At 37.0% G+C, this 20,142-nt stretch overlaps 1 protein-coding gene across 3 annotated transcripts in view; it reads right to left on the bottom strand.

Annotated features, from left to right (window-relative positions):
* LOC103708520 (formin-like protein 3) overlaps window positions 1-19,779 on the bottom strand; it is a 31,915-nt gene extending 12,136 nt beyond the window's left edge. For 2 of the 3 annotated variants that reach the window (XM_039121408.1, XM_026805188.2), the window contains exons 1-9: window positions 19,509-19,778; window positions 12,673-12,912; window positions 11,898-12,598; window positions 11,589-11,810; window positions 11,057-11,486; window positions 9,620-10,976; window positions 9,017-9,146; window positions 6,605-6,676; window positions 4,227-4,325 (exon numbers count right to left, since the gene is read on the bottom strand). In XM_039121408.1, coding sequence (XP_038977336.1) covers window positions 4,227-4,325; window positions 6,605-6,676; window positions 9,017-9,146; window positions 9,620-10,976; window positions 11,057-11,486; window positions 11,589-11,810; window positions 11,898-12,598; window positions 12,673-12,745 — 3,084 coding nt within the window. In that variant the 5' untranslated portion in view covers window positions 12,746-12,912; window positions 19,509-19,778. Of the gene's footprint in view, window positions 1-4,226; window positions 4,326-6,604; window positions 6,677-9,016; window positions 9,147-9,619; window positions 10,977-11,056; window positions 11,487-11,588; window positions 11,811-11,897; window positions 12,599-12,672; window positions 12,913-19,508 lie in introns of all 3 variants that reach the window. The other variant, XM_039121412.1, reaches the window with a different exon arrangement.
* Between the last annotated feature and the right edge of the window lie 363 nt (window positions 19,780-20,142).

Here is a 20,142-nt window from a genome sequence, read left to right as displayed (position 1 = left end):
CATTGTAAAGCATAAAAAACAGTCAGAAAAATAACAAATTCGGTAGATCAACCAAGAAATACATAAAACAAAACGCACCACCGAACTGGAATTAATAAACTGAATTCTAAGCCCTCATTATTACAGTACCCAGATAAAGGCCAGGTTTAGAGGATATCATTTTCAAAATCATGTTTTCCTTAATTAGAAAATTGGAATTTTGCATTGAAACCTTTTATATTCCATGTCATTGATTGATTGCAAGTTAGTAGTAGTTAGAAAAAAAGTATTAATGGAAGATGCAGGAGAGAAAAGTCAAAACTGACAATATTATCCTAAGTGCAAGTTTTCTAATTACATGACCTTAGGGATGTTTAGACTTTTCTCAAACCCTTGCAAGTATTCAGAGGATATTTGTAAAGATAACTGCAACTTGTTTTTTTCCAAAAACCATGCAACATCACAAATTTTGGTGATTTTCCGGTACATCCAAATCCAAACAAAATCTTAAAGCATCAGATTTGGAAGTCATATTATCGTTCAACCAGCAAGTTGATTATATGGATGCTGTGATTGTTACAGCAAGTCTGCTCCCACTTTTTCCTCTCTTCTTTTGTGGTGACCAAATTACACAGGCACATACATAATTTTCTTTTATCTAGGATATCGGCATATTATTAGGGATGAAATCTTTGATATGCAAACTTAGTGTCGTAGCATGGGAGAAAGATATGTAAATAATGCGAGATGATCCAAGCAAAAGTGCATGGACATGAATCCGACACATGCAAAGAAGTCTGATACTCAACCCAAAAAAAAATGTTTTTTTTTTCTTCATTATCATCTCCTGTCTTAATGTTCAAATGAATTGAAATCTGTCAAGCATCTGAAATATAGAATATATGACTTTGAACTAAGTACAAGACTAATAATCCACTGCCTCATCATCCTTCAAATACTTAATATTTTATAGCTTCCATTTTTGAACAGGTTAAAGTCAAGTTGCTCTTTTATTCAGCTCAGGGAACCATATTAATGGTTAACATTTGATAGTTTGGGCTACCATTAATCAATATAGATGCAGATTCTGCTGTCCAGAGGGTAGTTATATCTAAAATATAGAAACTTTACACATTAGAAGTTTGGTATATATGTAGAACTACTAATTAAAACAAAATAAGATCAATGCATTCTATCTTTTATGCAATAATAGTATTATATCTTGAATAAAGTAAACTTCGCCTGGATCTTTAACACCTAACTTATCAGAGGATGAGGTAAATATTTGTCTCACAACTTGGATTAGGTATTTTGGTGCTGAGGGTATCCTATATCGACTTAAATGCTTTCTGTTGATGATTTTGGGCCTGAAGACAGGTGCATTCATCTTTAAAGGCTGCAAGATCGGCAGTGATACATGCACAGAGGTCAAACGAAAAAGGAATCAAGGTTCAATATATAAGTTTCGGTTTCAGTCATGCCCATCAAGTTGTAGTAGTTTTGGCAAGTTCCCTCCAAGTTTTGGAGTTTCAATAAAAATAGCTTAAATTAAGAAAAATAAAAAAAGAAAAATAGCACAAGCCACGATATCATATATTGCACGGTTAATCAGTATTTTGAATCACTCAGGAACGTTGTATGTATGATTTTAGTGTACCCAGACTGAAAGTATGGAACTTAAAGAAATCAAAGACCAATGATAATGTTCAATCATCATATCAGACATCAACTTAAACAGCAATATATTGTTTAAATGTTTGATAAAAATCTAATATCTAATACATAATTAAAAATAGTTAAAAAGGCTACGATTTGTATACATTAAACCATATAAGGATTAAAAAAATCATAAAACATTTACCATCATGTCAAGGACCAACTAGCTATTATCACCATATAAATTGTAATGTATAAAATTCACAAAGAGGACAACAATTAGATGAAGTTCATCTGACTGCCTATAAGACATTTTATTCATTCTTATCTTTCTATCTTCTCAACTTTCTCTTCTCCCAGAATTGAACTCCCAATTACTTGCAATTTTTTTTAAAAATTGAAAACGATAATATTAATCTTAAAAGAATGCTTACTAGAAGCTAGATTAACCACCAACAAGCAGGCATAATAGCACCCTCTAGATGATTAATACAGAAAAAACAGGAATTACTATGCAAATATAGAAGACTTCAGGGAATAACTTACAGAAAACTCTTTATTCAAAGACACCTAAAAATGACTGGTGAATAACTGGTTAAACTTGGAAAGTCAGAAAAAATTACTTGAACAATTAATTTACATAAACAGAATGTTACCAGATAAGTTAGAATTCCTTATTAAACTAAAAAGAAAGCCGCAGAATTGACAAAATCTACCTACCTATACTTAGAGAAATGTAGTAGTCCAGAATGACACAATGGAGTTACACATGTAGCATCCATGATCATTTTTTGTTTGTTTTGGCTGGAAGTGGCAGACACCATCAAATTGATCAGTTGTGGCTGACTTGGATTAGCTAAAGACAAGATCAGATGACTGTTGCATCCCCTTTGGACACAATAGAATCTGACTATCTAAAGTTAGAAAAAAAGAAAATTTCCTGTGCAACACTGATGAAATATTACAATGGTTGTCAATCATTGTTTATCGTCTCCTCTAAGTAGAGACGAGTCAACCTGTATACTTAAGGCAATCAAGACTTGTTGCACATGCAAGGATGAGCCCATATAATACTAATAGAGCTAGGTATTTAGCCTCCAGAGCACAAGCAATGAAGGAGTTGTTTGGGTAGGGAAAAAAGCTCATTTGTATTCCAGACAAAAGAGGTCCAACAGTAGATATTTAAGGAGAGCTCCATGTCAGTCTTTGTTTATGGTCTCCACTAAGCGGAGAACATACTGAGTCAGCCTGTATACATAAGCAATCAAGAGTTGTTACACATGCAAGGATGAGCCCATGTAACAGAGTTAGGTCTTTAGCTTCCGAAGCATTATGTGTATTGAGAGGAATTGCTCATGCAAGGAAAAACAAACCCAACTGAATTCCTGATCCAAGGGAGACAACAATCGAAATTCAGAGTAATACAAGCAATAAGCAACCAAGTGACTTGAAGGGGAGGTGAAGAAGTCAATCAAGTAAATCAAAGATGCTGAATTCCTAAGGAGTGAAAAACTTTTATAAACATTTTTGATAAAGAATAACCATTATAATGCTTGAAGAATGAAGAAATTGACAAGTCACGGAAAACCCTAAATTTATAAAGAGTGGAAGGTTTAAATTACTATTGAAGAATGTTTTGGTATCATTGTTATATACTGCTTGGACCTGCATGACTTAAATATGGATATATTTAACTCTCTAAAAAACAGCTACCTCCAATTTAACTATCTAGGTTGGATGTACATTGTGAACAATGACTACAAGAATCATGTAATTTGAATGTAAACAGCAGAACATTGCATTGTCAGGAGACGACTCCCAAGGGAAGTAGATGTAATGGCTGCAAGTTACCATAATGAGGTTTTAAATAATAACAGCTTCTTTAAGATAACTCTTGTGTAAGAAAATTATGATATAAGTTTGGTAAGTTAGGGTATACATACTAAAATTAACAGTTAAAAAAATGCCATATTCCTCAATCTATTATTCTAAGTATATTATGGTTGGAAAAGAGTCAAATCTCTTAAGTTTGATAAAATCTGAATATTTAAAAAACTCTAATGAGATGAGGATCCTGCATTAGTCATGTAGAAATATTACTGCACGCATCACTTCAGACTTCAAAGTTCAAACTGCCTAGAAATTTTTGTAAGCAATAACTAGTTTCCTTTCTTCATTAATAAGCATATGTAAACAAGCATTTCAATGCTACAAGCCTACAATATTAATTTAAACATCTTAAAAACAAAGTTCGCAGCAGAACATCTTCACTCTTAAACTAGAAAATGCATATGGATATGGGTGGAGAGTCGTTAAAATCAGAGCGTCCAATTAAAAGGCTCTTTTCAAATTGCATTTGTTTCAATCATCTATTTCATAAGATTACCACACTTTCGAAGCCAATGAAACCTTCAACCAGAAAATAGCAATAATGTGTTAAAAGAAACAACATGGAAACACATCACAACAATTATTAACAATTCATATTCAGTTCTCATGCATGTAACTCCCCTCCCACCCCCCACCCCCCCACAAAAAAAAAAAGAACAAATATTCACATATACGCACAAATTGTAAAAGCAACAATTTACCTTCAGCATCTCCATTTCTTCTTTTGTTGGGCAAAATTTGATCAGATTTTCCACTTGGTCAATATCCAAAACTGAAGCATCCAGAGCTAAGATTGCATTCTGAGGATCGAGCATAATAAAAGCAAATCATGTGATGACTTTGACAAAATAAATATGTCATTCCATCTTTAAACAAATAGGAAATTATAAACAAAGTGTATATGAAAGGAAATAAGACACAATGTTGTCATGGTTAATAATGATGATGGACTCACTTATACTGCTCCTTGCTTACATGAGCTTAAACTCCGGCCAATAAGGTAGATCTTCAAACCTGCCAACTGGCCAAATAGATCTCATGGCAAGCAGCTCTATTGCCTCAATGAGGCTAGACAAGAACTTGGCACTAATTCTAGAGGGTTATTTTATCACCGAGCCACAACAAGTCAAATCAGCTCAATCCTTCCATTCCCAACTTTTGAGTTGTACACTATAGTTGACCCCATATTTGATAAAAGCCTTGAATGATGACAATGATGGTCTCCATTACATTGATAAGTAATGATAGCCATATGGCAAATAGCATATTCCAACTAGTCATGAAAAAAAACACCTAACCACGTCATGAGAGACAGAAGTGAAGAGAAAATATGGGTGAGGGTGGATTTGAAGGTGAGAATAGGGAACCGCCATCAGAAACAAATAAAGGGAGCTTATGCTACAATAAACATGTACATATGTTTGTCGGACCCAGATCCCTTAAGATTAAAAAACGCATTTATTAACTCTTAAAGATATTTTTAGAACTTGAACTCATAAGGAGCAGGAAAAATAAGAAAAGGAGAGGACAGAGACTTCAGTGGACGAGCAGGTGCCTATAGCACTAAGGAAATATTTAAAATGGTGCAAGTTTGTGGCTGGTTGAACTACACAACTATTACATTTTGAGCAGCAGGGTTTATAGGGAAAATTAATGCAATGAGTGTACCAATCACACCAAAAGGCATGACTTGGTGTTATTTTGTCTTCCAAAGGTAAGCTTCAAGTTGATCTATCGATAACAGACATTAGAAATTGCTCACTTAAACATGTACAATGTACATGTACATTGTACATTCAACACCCTTAAAAGAAACCTTCAACTTGATTTCATAATAAACAACACATGTTACTTCCAAATGCCATGTGTTTATCAAACATGAGTGATATGTTACAATTTAAACAGATGCATACAATCTTACTAGTTCATAGAGATTGTTATAATCTTTTAATCTATTCAAAACCAAAAAACTATAAGCAAAAAGATCTCGGCAAATACATTGTACTCCACAAAATGATGTCTTGCATATATGTTTTCTTGGGGCATATATTTTCTTAAATTTTTCTCATTTTTCTTATATGTATTCTATGTTCCTCCTTTATTTTTCTTCGGCTTTGAACTGAAACTACCAAAAGCAAAAACTTGAACTGAATCATAACCAGGTTACTTCGTTATAGGCTATTGATTGAAAATACTAAACCATACACCCAAACTTCTTTGCTATTAGAGTTGAGAGTGCACTCTCTCTCAAATGTCCTTCTAGATGGATCATAAATGTATATGCAGATAACCATGGTTGGTCCTTTGTACTGCAAAATTCATGGTACATGATCAACCAGAGGCTTTTTGGCTTGTTAGGGGGCACAAAGTTAACAGGATGTTGTTTGTGCATATTACAACTCACATATGTTTAATGTGTTCTCCACATGATTATATAAATTCTTCCAATCTTATGATATCATGTTAGACAAGGATTGTATGCATAGTATATAAATGATTAAATATATGCACACCTTACTTTCTTATAATGGTGTTTGTCTCAAAGACGTAACTTTTGCTAGTTGCATGCAAATAGCTTACAGCTCTAGTAAATTCCAATATCCTGGCTCCTCATGTTTCAAGATCAAGAGAAGGGAAGGACCATGAATGCTGACAGGCTTAGCAGCTAAAAGATCAAGAGATGAATGTCTTCCTAGAATCAATCATTAGTATGACAGAGAGGAATCTTAGAATATACTCTTACAAGAAAAATGGGCTCACGAGACAGGATTGGGAAGACTTCGAAGGGTACCTTCCTAAAGTTAAACAGGTGCTTGATCATTATAATATCGCAATAGAGTTGAATCGATAATTGTGCAAATCAATGGTACGCACATACAAAAGCATGTCACATGACAGGAAAATATCCTTGTCACTGCACTTTTAAGGCAGGACAAAGAGACACATGCTAAAGAAAAAGGAGATTATAGTATAAAAATTAACATAATAAGACAGGAGATCTCATATACCCTGGCAAAGATGAATTGTTGCTCTTCATTCAAAGCATTCTGCTCAAGAAGCAAGGAAAGAGGAAACTTACAATCATGTCTGGAAGAGGCATTTTAATTTTTGTAAGCATGATTTCGCAATTATTTGCTCTGCGCAAGTCAACCTGAGAAAAGTGGATAGGAGAATCATATAAATAATCTGTAACATAGAACAGCCAAAGAAATTCTTTAGAAAGGTCTGAAAGCACAATTTCACAAGCACCCATGAGTTAAAGGTGTCTGGTAACAGAAAGATGTCACAAATAGAAAAAATACTTTAAAAAAATGTGTATTACCGCACACATGCACCCACACATGCATAAAAGAGTTCTCAAACAATAACAGATCAATAAAAAATCATCATGCAGGCACATTCTATCCCACTATACAAGAGAAAGAGATGATGAAAGATGAATGGGGAAAAAAATTGGGAGACACCTTCTGAAAGGTTGGGACCATCAAAGATGATGAATACAGGATATCTAAAGCAGTAAAGTCACCTTCCACAACCAGCAAAACAAAAGCAGTTCACAAAGAAAAAAAGAGGAGAAAAGAAAAGGCCAGTCAAGCTCTGCATGCTTGGACATATTTAAATTCAGATTAAAAAGTCGAGCCTTCCAAGAACTGTTAACCATATGTTTACAGAAAACAACATAATGCGATTTATAAAATGATGGAATCCTGTTGCAGAACCAGGACAAAAATTTAGGTTATTTTTCTCAAAACCTGAAGTAGGCAATAATTTTCAATTTATCACAACACATAACTCAAGGTATTTGATAACATCTATGATTATTCAATTGGAATATATTTTGTGATAATCTTATGAAAAATAAAAAGCAATGCTAGTAATAAGTGATTATTACAAAATGCATAGGTCTAGGCCTTAAGATTGTAACTTGATATAATCATCAGAAGCTTTTGAGCTAGGGACTTGAACCGCGACCATCCCTTTGAAAGGAATAATTAACTTAAATAAATCCTAAAAACCAGTAATACTACTAAATACATAGTCCAAAATTCGCCATACTAGTGCGTACCAGTCTATACTGGGCGTACCGTACCATGCCGATACCGAACCAAGACTCAGTACATGAGACATACCAAGGCCCAATATGGGGGACGTACCGAGTCTTGGTACGCCAATCCAACCCCCATACCAGGTCTATTGACATTGTGCCAACATTGTACCGATACGGAGTCCATTATCGAAACGACGAACCTTGATATAGTCTATGAACCACAGTGATAACGATTGTTTATATTCAAACTTCTGAATGATGCTAAGAAATTAAGTGATCAAAAATGACAAAATTGATTGGTGAACATGTAACATATTCATGCATATTAATATGCATTTCTTGCACACAAGGGTGTGAATGTTGTTATAATTTGAGCCCAAAAACTATTACCATAAGTAAATATCATCGATCAAGCTATGGAGTCAAAATGCACAAGTCATCAAAATTAAGAATCTACATTGTTAATCATGATCTACAAATCTTCAAACTAAAGGTTCAAATCTTGTGTTTATTGGATCTATACAACCTGCTATTTAACATACAGGAAATAAGCCAATGAAATCGGGACCGGTGTGCACCAACAGTGAGCAAATCAGACCCATATCATACCATATCACCTATATCAAGGCATATCAACCTTATATCGCTCGATGCACATTTCTTTTTTCAGATTGTTTTGCTTATTTTGTATCACAACATATCAAGTCATACCACATCCACACTGCCTCCACATCGAGGAATAGATTATGGCCCTCCATCCACATGGTACCAAGTTAGCAACCCTTGAGATTTGAATCCTTGGTTAGGACCCATATCAATTAAAACGTTGTTGAAGTGGATACTTCCAAAGCATCAATCAAAATATCAAATCGTACTGATATATATATTAACTTTCAGATTGTTCCTTTCCAGACCAAATAAATTGTAGGCAGAAAACATCAAATATAATTGGTTTTTGGTTTTTAACCAGATATCACCTAAGTCTTAAGTTATGCAAGCAAAGCTGCCCAAAGACTGAACCTAGGTGAATTGAAACAAAAAATACTACAATAAATATGCATATCAACATGTTTCAGTATGCCTGTCCATGCAGAAAGCACATGAACATGTAGGTATTAGTCTGCATGGGTTGCAATAACACGAACATTCACAGAATTTTGACCAACAAGGTAAATCATAAGATTTGAATGTGGCTTGTATTCAGGGGGGAGAAAAAAACTGCTAATTTCGATTATTTTCAATTATGTTTAAAAAATTATTCAGAAACCTTAAGCAGGATATCAAAACATATAACACGAACAAGAGTATGTCAGCAAAACATGACCTGCTACTGCTCAGCACCTGTAAGATCTAATCCATACCTCACCAAAACATACTAGACAGAATATTCAACTTCAAGTTCAAAATTCTAGAAAAGATCTAAAAGAATATTATATTAAATACCAGCTGAACTATCTCTGGCTTGCTGATGCTAGAACCACGTCGAGTTCCACCCTTATCTTTCCCGCTTCCACCAGTTGCAACATTAGCGGAGAATAAACTTTCCAGCTCAGAAAGATCAATCTCAGGGGCCCTATCCAACACATTTTACTGATGAGAATTTAAATTTAAACAAAAATCATTGGCATGTAAAACCAATACATGTAGAAGGCACTGGCAAGTGATTGTTCAGATATTTAAAAAAGTGGTCTAAAATAACAAACCTATCTGACTTCAATATGGGAATTTTAGGTTTGGAGAATTTGGTGTTAGCTCAGTTTCATCATTCTAGATCATTCAGTTAAGATGTCACTGAAACTACATGCCATTCTTCAAATCTATTGCACATTGGGAGGACCATAGCATATACTGTTACTTTGCATTGTTTCTGGATGGAGAGATTAAAGACAGAAGGTTACAACTGCAGGGCCATGGTCTCCAACGACCAAACAAGACTACAAGACCATTCAGTTCTACTAGACTCCCATAGTATCCTCCCGATAAAGCAAGCCTACAAGCTTATCAGTAAAATATTTGGAAATTTCAAGGTTATAAAAGTGCAGTTACCTTGACTGATTCTCTTGTTTCTGATTATCAGCCCATAGACTTCCTTGCATTGCACGAGTAACTTTCACCCAATGTAATGGCTTTAATGAAGCTTTTTTTGGTGCATTAGCAGGTTGTGTAGATCCACAACCTCTTCCTAAACTTGATATACTAATTTTTCCCCTACCTAAAGTTGGAGGGGATGGTGCTGGTGCATTTGAAACCTTGGATCCAGGAGGCTGTGGTGGACCTGGTATTCCACGACTTCCTCCATGTAAGGGTGGTGGAGGAGGCACAACTCCAGGAGGTTTTGCTGCTTGAGGAGGTGGCAGAGGCATGGTGCCTCTCTTGCTAGGTACCAAGGGAGGAGGAGGTGGGGCTGGAGGGCTTGCTCGTACAGAATTCAAAGGAGGTGGGGGAGGGGGAGGGGGAGGTGGAGGTGGAGCCCCACAAGCAGTACCAAGGACAACCCGACTTGAACTTGGAGGAGGAGGTGGTGGAGGAGGAGGACCCTTTTTAGACACAGCAAGGAGAGGAGGGAGAGGGGGGGGAGGAGGAATCTTATGAGGCATAGTAGGTGGAGGTGGTGGTGGTGGTGGTGGTCGTGGTGGTGGTGGTGGTCGTGGTGGAGTCCCATGACCAGTACCAAGGTCAACGCGAGTTGAACTTAGAGGAGGAGGTGGTGGGGGTGGAGGACCCTTTTTAGACATGGAAGGGGGAGGAGGACCAGGGAGGGGAGGAGGAGGAGGAATCTTATTAGACGTAGTAGGGGGAGGTGGTGGTGGTGGTGGTGGGCTCCTATTTGATATAATAGGAAAAGGAGGTGGAGGTGGAGGCAAAGGGTTAGAACTGGTTTTAGTAGGAAGACTAGGAGGTGGTGGAGGCAGAGGACAACTGGTAGATACATTGACAATAGGCGGTGATGGAGGTGGTAGAGGACCTTTATTAAATGTGTCAGGGAGAGGCGGAGGACGAGGTGGAGGCTCTGTAGCTCTTGTGGTTGAACATGGTGGTGGCGGTGGCGGTGGCGGCGGTGGCCGCAGTGATGATGACAGTGGTATGGATCCACTAAATGAAGTCAACAACGACGACGATGATTGGACTTCTTTAATTGCGAGCCAGGATGGTTCAGAGGGTAGAGATGATGGACACAAAGGCGAAGAAGGGGAAGGATTAGACAAATCATGAGGTAGAGAAGGAGGGGGAGGGGGAGGGGGGTGGGGAGGGTGAGGAGCTTGGGGCAGAGCAGTAAGTGTTTCTGATGGTTCAGATGTAAGACCAACTGCAGAGGAAGGAAATGAAGTTATTGAAGGTGGTGGCAATGAAGGAATACTGTTGTCGCGCATAACAACCATAGAGGAAGTTGACTGTGCAAATCCTGTTGTAAAAAAATATATTATCAGGCATAACTTTTCAATTCCCAAGAAAAAGCACTAGTATATGGAAATGTAACCTCACCTGTCAAATTAGAATCTTGATTTGTATGATCATTAGGTGTGTTTTCTAATTCTGTAGTGATACTTGTACCATGTTGAACCCTTTCATGGTCCACCGAAGAAACAGAATCTGAAGTTACAGAATCTTTTTCTTCATCAGAGTCTAAAGGCGAGAACAGTGGCATCCGTAAACCAACTTTACTTTGCAGCCTTGAAAATTCTTTCCCATCACCTAAAAACAGCTTCTCGATTTTTTCTTGGAGGTCATTTGCCGAGATTTGTTTGAGCAAGCAAAAAGCAGCAGCATCATTGCTTTCAACCCATTCAACACCATTAAAAAGTTCTTGCACCCTTGAAAAGGCTTCTATAGGCAATCCACCTTTTACCTCACCATTTAAAGTTGCAGTTGGAGCTCTGGGAGGAGAGATGTTCTCAATGTCGCCAAAAAGCACCTGAATTCCGAATTTATCACAGGAAACACAGAAGAAGATAGATCAACATTTCTAAATTCATATTGGCATGAAAGACTACCCAGAACACCAAGCTATGCTTACCTCTGCTCTAAAACCTTTTGGATACAGATCCTTTGAATCCCAAAGTATGTCCACATCATCGCAGTTCAGCATCAATATATTCGACCGAATGAAAGCAGTATTGAACATGATGCGGAACATCATAACCTCCCTTTCTGGATCAAAGTCAAGATGAACACATTCCAAGACAACATCACCTTGAACTAAGCATTGGATATCAATTTTAATCACATCACAGTCTTCCTGTATGGACAAATCATCTTCCGCTGCTTCAGATACAGGAACTGGAACAAACTGCAGCATGTTAAGAAGAATAAGAAAACGAAATACCTGTCTGTAGTGTCGCAAGGATTTCTTCTTGGGCATTGAAAAAATCATGTTGGTTGACAGGCCATCTTTGCTATGGAGATTATGGCCAAAAATACGGACTAACGGTCTGCATCCATTCTCAGAATCAAAGCCTGGAAAGGCACGAAGAATGAGGCAATCCAAAGAAAGAGCTCGTTCCATAGGAGGCCACTCTGCAGAAATATTCCTTCTAGCAACATAATGCAAGTAACGGAGCTGGGATGGGAATGGATTCAGTGGTGATAAAAGTTGTAAAAATCCTTTAGGAGCCTCACGATGGATAATTTCTAGAGTTTTCCGTTCTCCACTGTGCAATTTTCTAAAAATCAAAAAACAAGCTAGAAGAAATGCTAAAAGTGGCCAACCCCCTCTCTCACAATGAAGCAATATAATGTTTTGATTATTCCTGAGAGACAGCCAACTTTCACTGACACGAAGGAAGTGCTGAATAAGAGACAAAGGGAGAAGAGGGCAGCCTTCATACTGTCGTGGATAATCGATGACCGTGATATCATATTCGCAAAGAACTTCTGCAAATTGGCTTCTCTTTTCTCCCTCTCTGAAGTTAAATGCAAGAAAGGAAGAATCGGCATATTCTTCATGGAGCTCAGTTACAATTTCACGCAAGTAGATATGGTATATTCCATCAGATAAAACCTCAGTAGAGAAGCATGAATCAAAAACTGCATAAGAAAAAAGAATATCTTATACAGGGAAATATCCAGATGTACCCAATTTAAATAGTTTAAAGACTTACCATAAACTCTATCAAAGAATTCCAGCAAACCATCAGGAGGTCTCCTATAAAAGAACCTGCTAAAGAGAGACATTTACAACAATGTGCAGATTTCCCGCCGAATCAGAAAATAAGTCCTGAACTGCAGGTTCTAGATAAAGTTGGTATGCCAAGCAATGTGAAATTTTGGACACCATGGTAAATGACTCCCAACATCAACATCAGAAGGATGCCTTGATGTAAACATCACCTATATGATCCCTGAAGACAATGAACATAAATAAGAAAACGTAAATTCATGAAATATTGAATTATAAAAGAAATACAATCTCATGTACCTTTGTAGATTTTTTACAGAAAAGTCAAAAAAAAAACTTTAGGTTGACAAATTGATAACAAAATGTTTAGAAAGTAACGCCAAAATTAGAAAAGTAGAGCATCTGAGCACAAATGAGCCTTGAAAGTAGGTGAAGCTTGTAGGGATGGTTTTGAAGAGGTGCAATATGAGAAGTTGGTCTTTTTTTTCCTTTTTATCCCATTAAGTGTTCAGATGACCCACGGGCAGCTCCCCCCCCCCCTCCAAATGGAAGTTTGTTACTATAACACAAATACTAAGACATACAAAACTCTACATGAGTAAGACATCGTCGGGCACCCAAATGTCTGCACTAGAGAAAGGAAAACTAAATCCTCAAATCTCAAAGAGCTGAAAGCCCCTCCCAAGAGATTGGAGTAGATTACTCGCTTAGGCCAGACAACACACAAATTCGATAAAATAACTAGAATATCTTTACTGATAAGTTCATATTCATGCAAAATTGCAAATCATGATCTTCATCTAATTAATTTTTAAGAGGAATGTCTCAAGCTATGTCATTTAATTGTTTGTGTGGATTAGCCATGTCTAATCACCCTTAAGAGAACCTAAAAGAGGATCATCCTCTTTCAAAAGTTTCTTTTAAGTTATGATCTTTAATCAACCTAATACTCAAGTGCCCTTAATGTGCAATCCTCCCATTTTATTGTTCCCTTGATCTTCAAGAGAGTTCACCAAATCTTTTAGTGTTTCAGGTGGTAACCAAACAAAAACTGGCTACAGTACATTGAAGCAGGGCCCCACAAGCAGGGTTATGTTTCCAGTATATAATTGTAAAAAGGGCACATAGCAAGCATTTGAGAAGGCAAACAAACAGTTCATCTAACATAAATCAACTTTGAACAACACATTACCAAATATAATGGATCTTGAAATGGCAGAAACCGATTTCAGTACTAGAGACCTGAATATGAATGAACATGGGATGCTCATGAGAGCACTTACTGAGTCAATTTGAGCAAACATAAGTCATTTGCACAGGTATCTTTCCAGGCAAGAGACAAATTTTGGAAGTTTCTCTCGGAAGTTTCATTTATGATATTCAAAGCACGGTTGAAATCTAAATGGAAACAAAAAACCAATATGGCAAATCCTTCCTATTTTGTAGGGGTGGCAAATTTTGAGTGGACCAGCCAACCCAATCTGAGTTACCCAAGTCCAACACGAAATAAATGAGGTTGAGTTTGGGTTTGGGTTTGCGCCCCAGACCTGACAAGTCAACTTGGGCTGGAGAAGCACTTAAAATGTAGCCCTAAAGTCCTAAATTGTGATAGTGTGGTGAGACATGAACTAACTTGGTGCAGGTGATTAGGTAAGTTGTGAGATTAATGGTTAAAACGAACAAAATTTATTGAAGATAAGTAGAGTGGAAAGCATGTACAGAGCATGTACATGATTTCTTCTAGATCATTACATTAATTTCTTCTGACAAGTCTCCTTACTCTATTTTGACACATAACACTGCATCCTCTCTTCTTTGCCCCATCTTCTTTCAATTTTTCTAAAGTATATAATTGAAAAATGAAGCCATGATTGTGTTGGAAGATTGGGTGGACACATATAAAAATTAAAAAGGATCGGGTATGGATACATTATTGTCGGCACAATTATGAATAATTCGGTTGTGTATCGAGGATTTTGATCCAACCTGAACACGATCCAACCCAACCTATTGCCACTCCTACTTGGGTAGAATATCAAATACTTGATACAATAGGATTTCCACTGCAATATACTCTACAAACTGAGGGGCCTAGTAAAGCAAAAGAATAGTTGGCAAATAATGGTAAAAAAAATTGAACTTAAAATGTTTTTCACCACTTTCATGATTTGCGGTTAACTTACAAACTATCATTGGACAATGATCCATGTATGCTTCATAATTGATAAATAGAATTCCTACAAACCTAATTCTAACCCCCACCCAAAAAGAAGAAGAAGAAGAGCATCTGAAATCACACATGTACATGATTGTCAAATACATGGTGCGAAGAGATCATTTAATGAAATACACTTTGGATATTAGGGCCTATCAAGTACTAATATGTCTCAAGTTATTTTAGCCTTGACAAGTCATCTCAAAGGATCTTCAGATAAATCACCCGATATCCACAGTAGTCATGTATCAAGTAGATCTTAAAAAAGGTCAAGTACTTCGCATAATCAGGCTGATAACAACTATTTCTCTACTCGATTTGTGACCATAGTTTGATTCTATCCATTTAAAGCAAGAAGAGGATGTGCCTCCTTTCCTCATGTATCTCATATACCTATGCCTCATGCAAGCTAGACCTTCATTAATGTAATCAAAAATATGTTTGCACGTGTAAGATAAGAACATAAAACCATCAATACCAAATTCATCAAGAAATTATCAACTTGAGGGAAAGAGAGGAGAGGGAGGCCAAAACGTGGAATCACCTTCTTGATCTTGATGCCATATCAAATAAAAGAAAGCTTTTCCATTTCGATGTTTTCGCAAACAACCAAAATACATGAGGAGTCGGCTGCTAGTGGCTTTCAGGGAGCAGGAGATAGATCAGAGACTAGCAACCCCTTTTTCTTAGTAAGTCAAATTGGAATAAGTTTCCTATTTGACATGCATCTAGGCTCTCGCTCTTAATAACACCCCATATGACTACAACTAATAATGCCCAATCTATAACCAAGGGTTCTCAACTTAAACAAACCTTGTGATACTTGCTTACAACTTAGCATTGCCCCCGCTCAGGAGGCAGGTGTTGTATCATAAAAAATTAAAATTAAATTAAAAAAGAAAATCTATGGTTTTTTCCTCCAAAAAATATCTGTTTGAACTCTAACATAATAAATTCACGAGATGGAATAAGATATCTATGGAAATTGAAGCTTTTCAGTGCAGAAAAGGAAAGAATTGAAATGAAAAGGGTGTTATTTGTTAATGCAGAAGTTCAGACAACTGGTTCATTTTTCAAAAGCACGCCTCAACAACACACAACCAAACACACATTTCAGACATGCAAGACTGACTGTATAGAAAGCTTTAAGCTCCAGAACTTTGTTTTGTTGGTCTTATTTAGTTTAAATGTTATGATCCTCAAATATGAGTCATTCTGCTGAAGTCAGGGGGTGATCTGATAAAACCAAAAAATATGCCATAGTTCAACTCCAGAATAAACTGTAACTTATGAAGCTCTGGGCCACTGCTTGCAGACATCAGCAATCGGCCAATAAGATCATCCTTTTAACCAAATCTAGTATTAATTTCAAGAGAAATTATGACTAGATCTTTTTAGCCAGATTAATATCATATATTGTTGTTTTACCTCTTTCTTTATTTGTAAAAGTTCATTTAAGTTTCAGGATTTGCTTTATTAGACCTTTGAGTTCCTTATGACTCTTCTTCAAAAGTTCAGCTAAATAGAGGAAAAACAATCTTGTACAAGAAGTAAGGCCACAATTCACATTTCATAGCGTTGGACATGATGGCCTGGAAATAATTGAGCTAATGGGGATTTTTTCTCTTCTCCTCCCCCACCCCCTATTTCATATATGTCTTTTATATCTTTCTGCTTGTTTTCTCCTATTCTTTACCCTTTTTTATTTCTTCAGAGTTATGATTCGCTGCCTACATACAGTGAAAACAAAGGATAAATCTCAGTTTTAAACCTGATCTAAGAGCCATTTTTTTACCACCAGATTGCTTCAATGTGAAGGCTATTACACTGCTATCCAAAAGACATGTTCTCTGAACCAGCAAAATTGTATATCTGTTTTTAAACTTTGGCTGATCACCATCAACAAGAAGCCCATTGCATCCAAAGACACGTCATCTTTTGAGGAAGCTAACTGTGTAGAATTTTGACTATTAGGATAGATTTTCTTCTTGATGGTACCATGGTAGGCTATACTGGTCAGTACACGTACATACTAAACATACCATACCATATCGGTAGTGAGCCAGTATACGATACATAAAGCCATACAAGTGTTGGTACACCAAACCAACCTCCATACCAGGCATACCAACACTATACCAAGATGGTACTAATATGGAATCCAGTACCAAGACAGTGAACCTTGGTTGGTACCTTATTGGTTGGTGAAATGAATAGTAAACAATTTAGTGGCTTCATAAGGGAAAAGAACAATTATTACAGAACTTTTGAAAATATTACCCGTTTTATAACCTTTCTTTTCTACCTTAATTATTGTGGATTTACTATCTTCAGAATGGAATTGTCCTCTTTTGAGGCTTGATCATAACATGGACTCACCAAGGTCGATATATCACCTTCGTTACTTTAAAACTTAATCAGAGATAAAAAGTAAAGAGACAAGGACAGATCTAATCTAATAACAAGTCGCGATAACAAATGTTCACTTTACTAATTAATTAAGGTTCAACTTATCAGATCATGTAAGTTCGTTGTATAGATATACTGGTCTGGAAAGAGTCAAGTTACATTCCAAATAAATTGCAGCCTACAAGCAGCAGCCTAAGAACAAAGATCCTCTCTCAAACAAATGCTTATTTCATTGAAATATGCATCAACATTTTATATTTCTGCAAGACAAGAGGACAAAGAATAATGTATTCCTACATGAATTAAGTAGGTCAATAATTTCAGCAACAGAATAGGCAAAGCCTTGACAAGTGGAGGATGGGCCATTAGATTGGTCGATGACTGCTTAACCTGTGCTTCTATGACAAGACAAAATAGTGTTGCAGACCAGATTAGCTATGACCAGCATTTAGAATGCCCCTTGTAGGAAGAGGGATTCATTGTCAAGAATGTCAATACAAAAGTACACATTTTGTTACCTTTGAGATAGATGAATGGAGCAAGCATCTATCTGAGTAACAAAACAAAATGATTGACAAGTACTTGATATTCTTTACCTACGGTGAAGAATGGTATAAGAAGAGAACATTTTTCATACCTAGCGAGTATATTTATTTAGGAAGTTTTGAAAGTTTACCAAAGATCAAAATCTATTAATAGGCATCATCCTTAAAAGATATCATGGTTCACTGCACCGGTATGTACCACTCCATACCAAGTGTACCATACTATATTGGTACTGAACCAAAACTCGATATAGGATGGTGTATCGAGTCTTGGTACGCCAAACCTACCCCCGTACCAGGCCATCCGAGATTGTACTAGCATGGTACCAATACTTAATCTGGTATCAAAACGGCGAACTTTACTTAGAACCATAGATAGATTTTCTATATGAAATCACATATGATGTTTTTTTCTAGTCATTACCATGCACTATCAACCATTGGATTAATGAGTAGCAATACAAAGTTGGTATATTAAATTAAATTTAACTTCAACTGGGGAAACTATCGATAGTTTCATATTGAAATATTTATAAATACTTCCCAAATGACATTTAATGTTGGTTCCAACACAGACAATTCCCAAACTATGGTTATCAACAATCTTGAAAGGGAAAAAAGAACACATTGATGAAATGTTTGTAGATAAATGATAAAGATAACATGCTAAGAGTTGCTTCAAAGATCTACCAGCTACACTCAATTCTACAAAACCAATTTTAGGGTCCTAGTTTCAGGCGAAAATATGTCTTGGTAAGTTTGTATGTGCAGATTGTAAGGTCTACAAAATTTGGCAATACAAGTTACAAGCACATTTACAACCCATTATAACAGTAACACAGAAAGGACAACATTCTTTAAAAGAAAGAGCAGACTAGCACTCTAGAAGAAATCAAGAAACAAGAGGATATGGAAGACAAGTGAATATATCTATGGCATATAAATCGAGTAAGATGCCGTGTTTATACAAGCAAAATCTTCCATCACCTCTAAAGTTATTTCATAGACCAGTGAATACGGACGACGTGAAAGAGGCAAATACATTTGCAATTTATCCCTTAAGTTGGAACATAACTCTGGTGCTCCCACATGCACTCTTCACCCACCTTGAATTAACGGAAAAGGTTCAGAGCAAACAGAAACATGTAACGCATACTCGTCAAATTGTTTCTCAAACCTAAGCGAGCCCGCCAGTCAAATGAAGGCAACCAACTTGCATCGCTAATCCTCTATTTTGCTGCAAAGCCTAGGAATTTGCAAGAGCCCTTTCCCCTCTAATTGCAAAACCAGTGTACAGTTAATTTCTTTACCCAAATGAGTAGCTTACGTAACGGAACTTATCCTAGTAGGCTGCTTACGGGATTGAACTATTAACAAAGAAAATGCAGCCAAGAACCACTTTCTGCTCGTCGTATCCGACGCTCTTAATAAAAGACCTCGGCGGCTCGGATCTGCAAAATTAGGGCACAAATTTCTCCCTAAACCACCAAGAAAACATAATTTCCGCTACCCATGGCCATGGTAGCTTTTACGCGAGACAAGAACCCTCTCCAGGAACCAAATCAAGATCCTTTGATATCAAACCCTAGAAGATAACCAGAACCGAGTGCTATACCGCTCTCCAAAGCAGATAAAAACAGAGTTTATTACCTCGGCAAGTGAAAAATCCAGTCCGCGGCCGCGAGGGTTTCCGGATGGTGAAAAGAGACCACCGGTTGAGGGATCGAAACAGCGTTCTGGTTTGAGAAGTAGAGCTGCGACTGAGAGCGAAATTTAGAACCTCAACAGAAAATTTTCTGAACGCCCAAATTCACTGGGAGAGAAAGGAAAAGGAAACGGCACTCTTCTCTTCCCGTTTTCTCCCTCTTCTTTATCGGGACTGAGGAGGGGCTGATGCCGTGGACGGAAGCCGTATATGGCGGAGGGTCGGAGGGGAAGGGATTCGAAATTAACGATCTAGCGAATCTTGATTGTTCGGATTTATGCGGATCCGAATCCGCGTCTTGATAAACTCCGAACGTTGGTTTTGGATGTGAATGGGAAGTTTGACCCGTGCCCGACCCGTCAGTAGGTTGAAAGCCGGCACTGCCCGACTTGTGCGTTGTGAGTTGTGACTTGTGACCCACGATGAAGATATTATATGAATTAAAAAAATATTATTTGAAATTATATAATCTTAAATTTATCACACCCCGAACGTCTCAAATCCATTGCCTGGGGACTTTCCTTTCTCTTTCATTTCTGCGGTGACAGTATAATCCGTATATAAACTCTTAAAAAAAAT

This window comes from Phoenix dactylifera, chromosome 2 (genome assembly GCF_009389715.1).
Source record: "Phoenix dactylifera cultivar Barhee BC4 chromosome 2, palm_55x_up_171113_PBpolish2nd_filt_p, whole genome shotgun sequence".
Lineage (NCBI taxonomy): Eukaryota > Viridiplantae > Streptophyta > Magnoliopsida > Arecales > Arecaceae > Phoenix > Phoenix dactylifera.
Note: the sequence above shows the minus strand (reverse complement) of the source record. Positions and strands in the feature narration are given on the sequence as shown.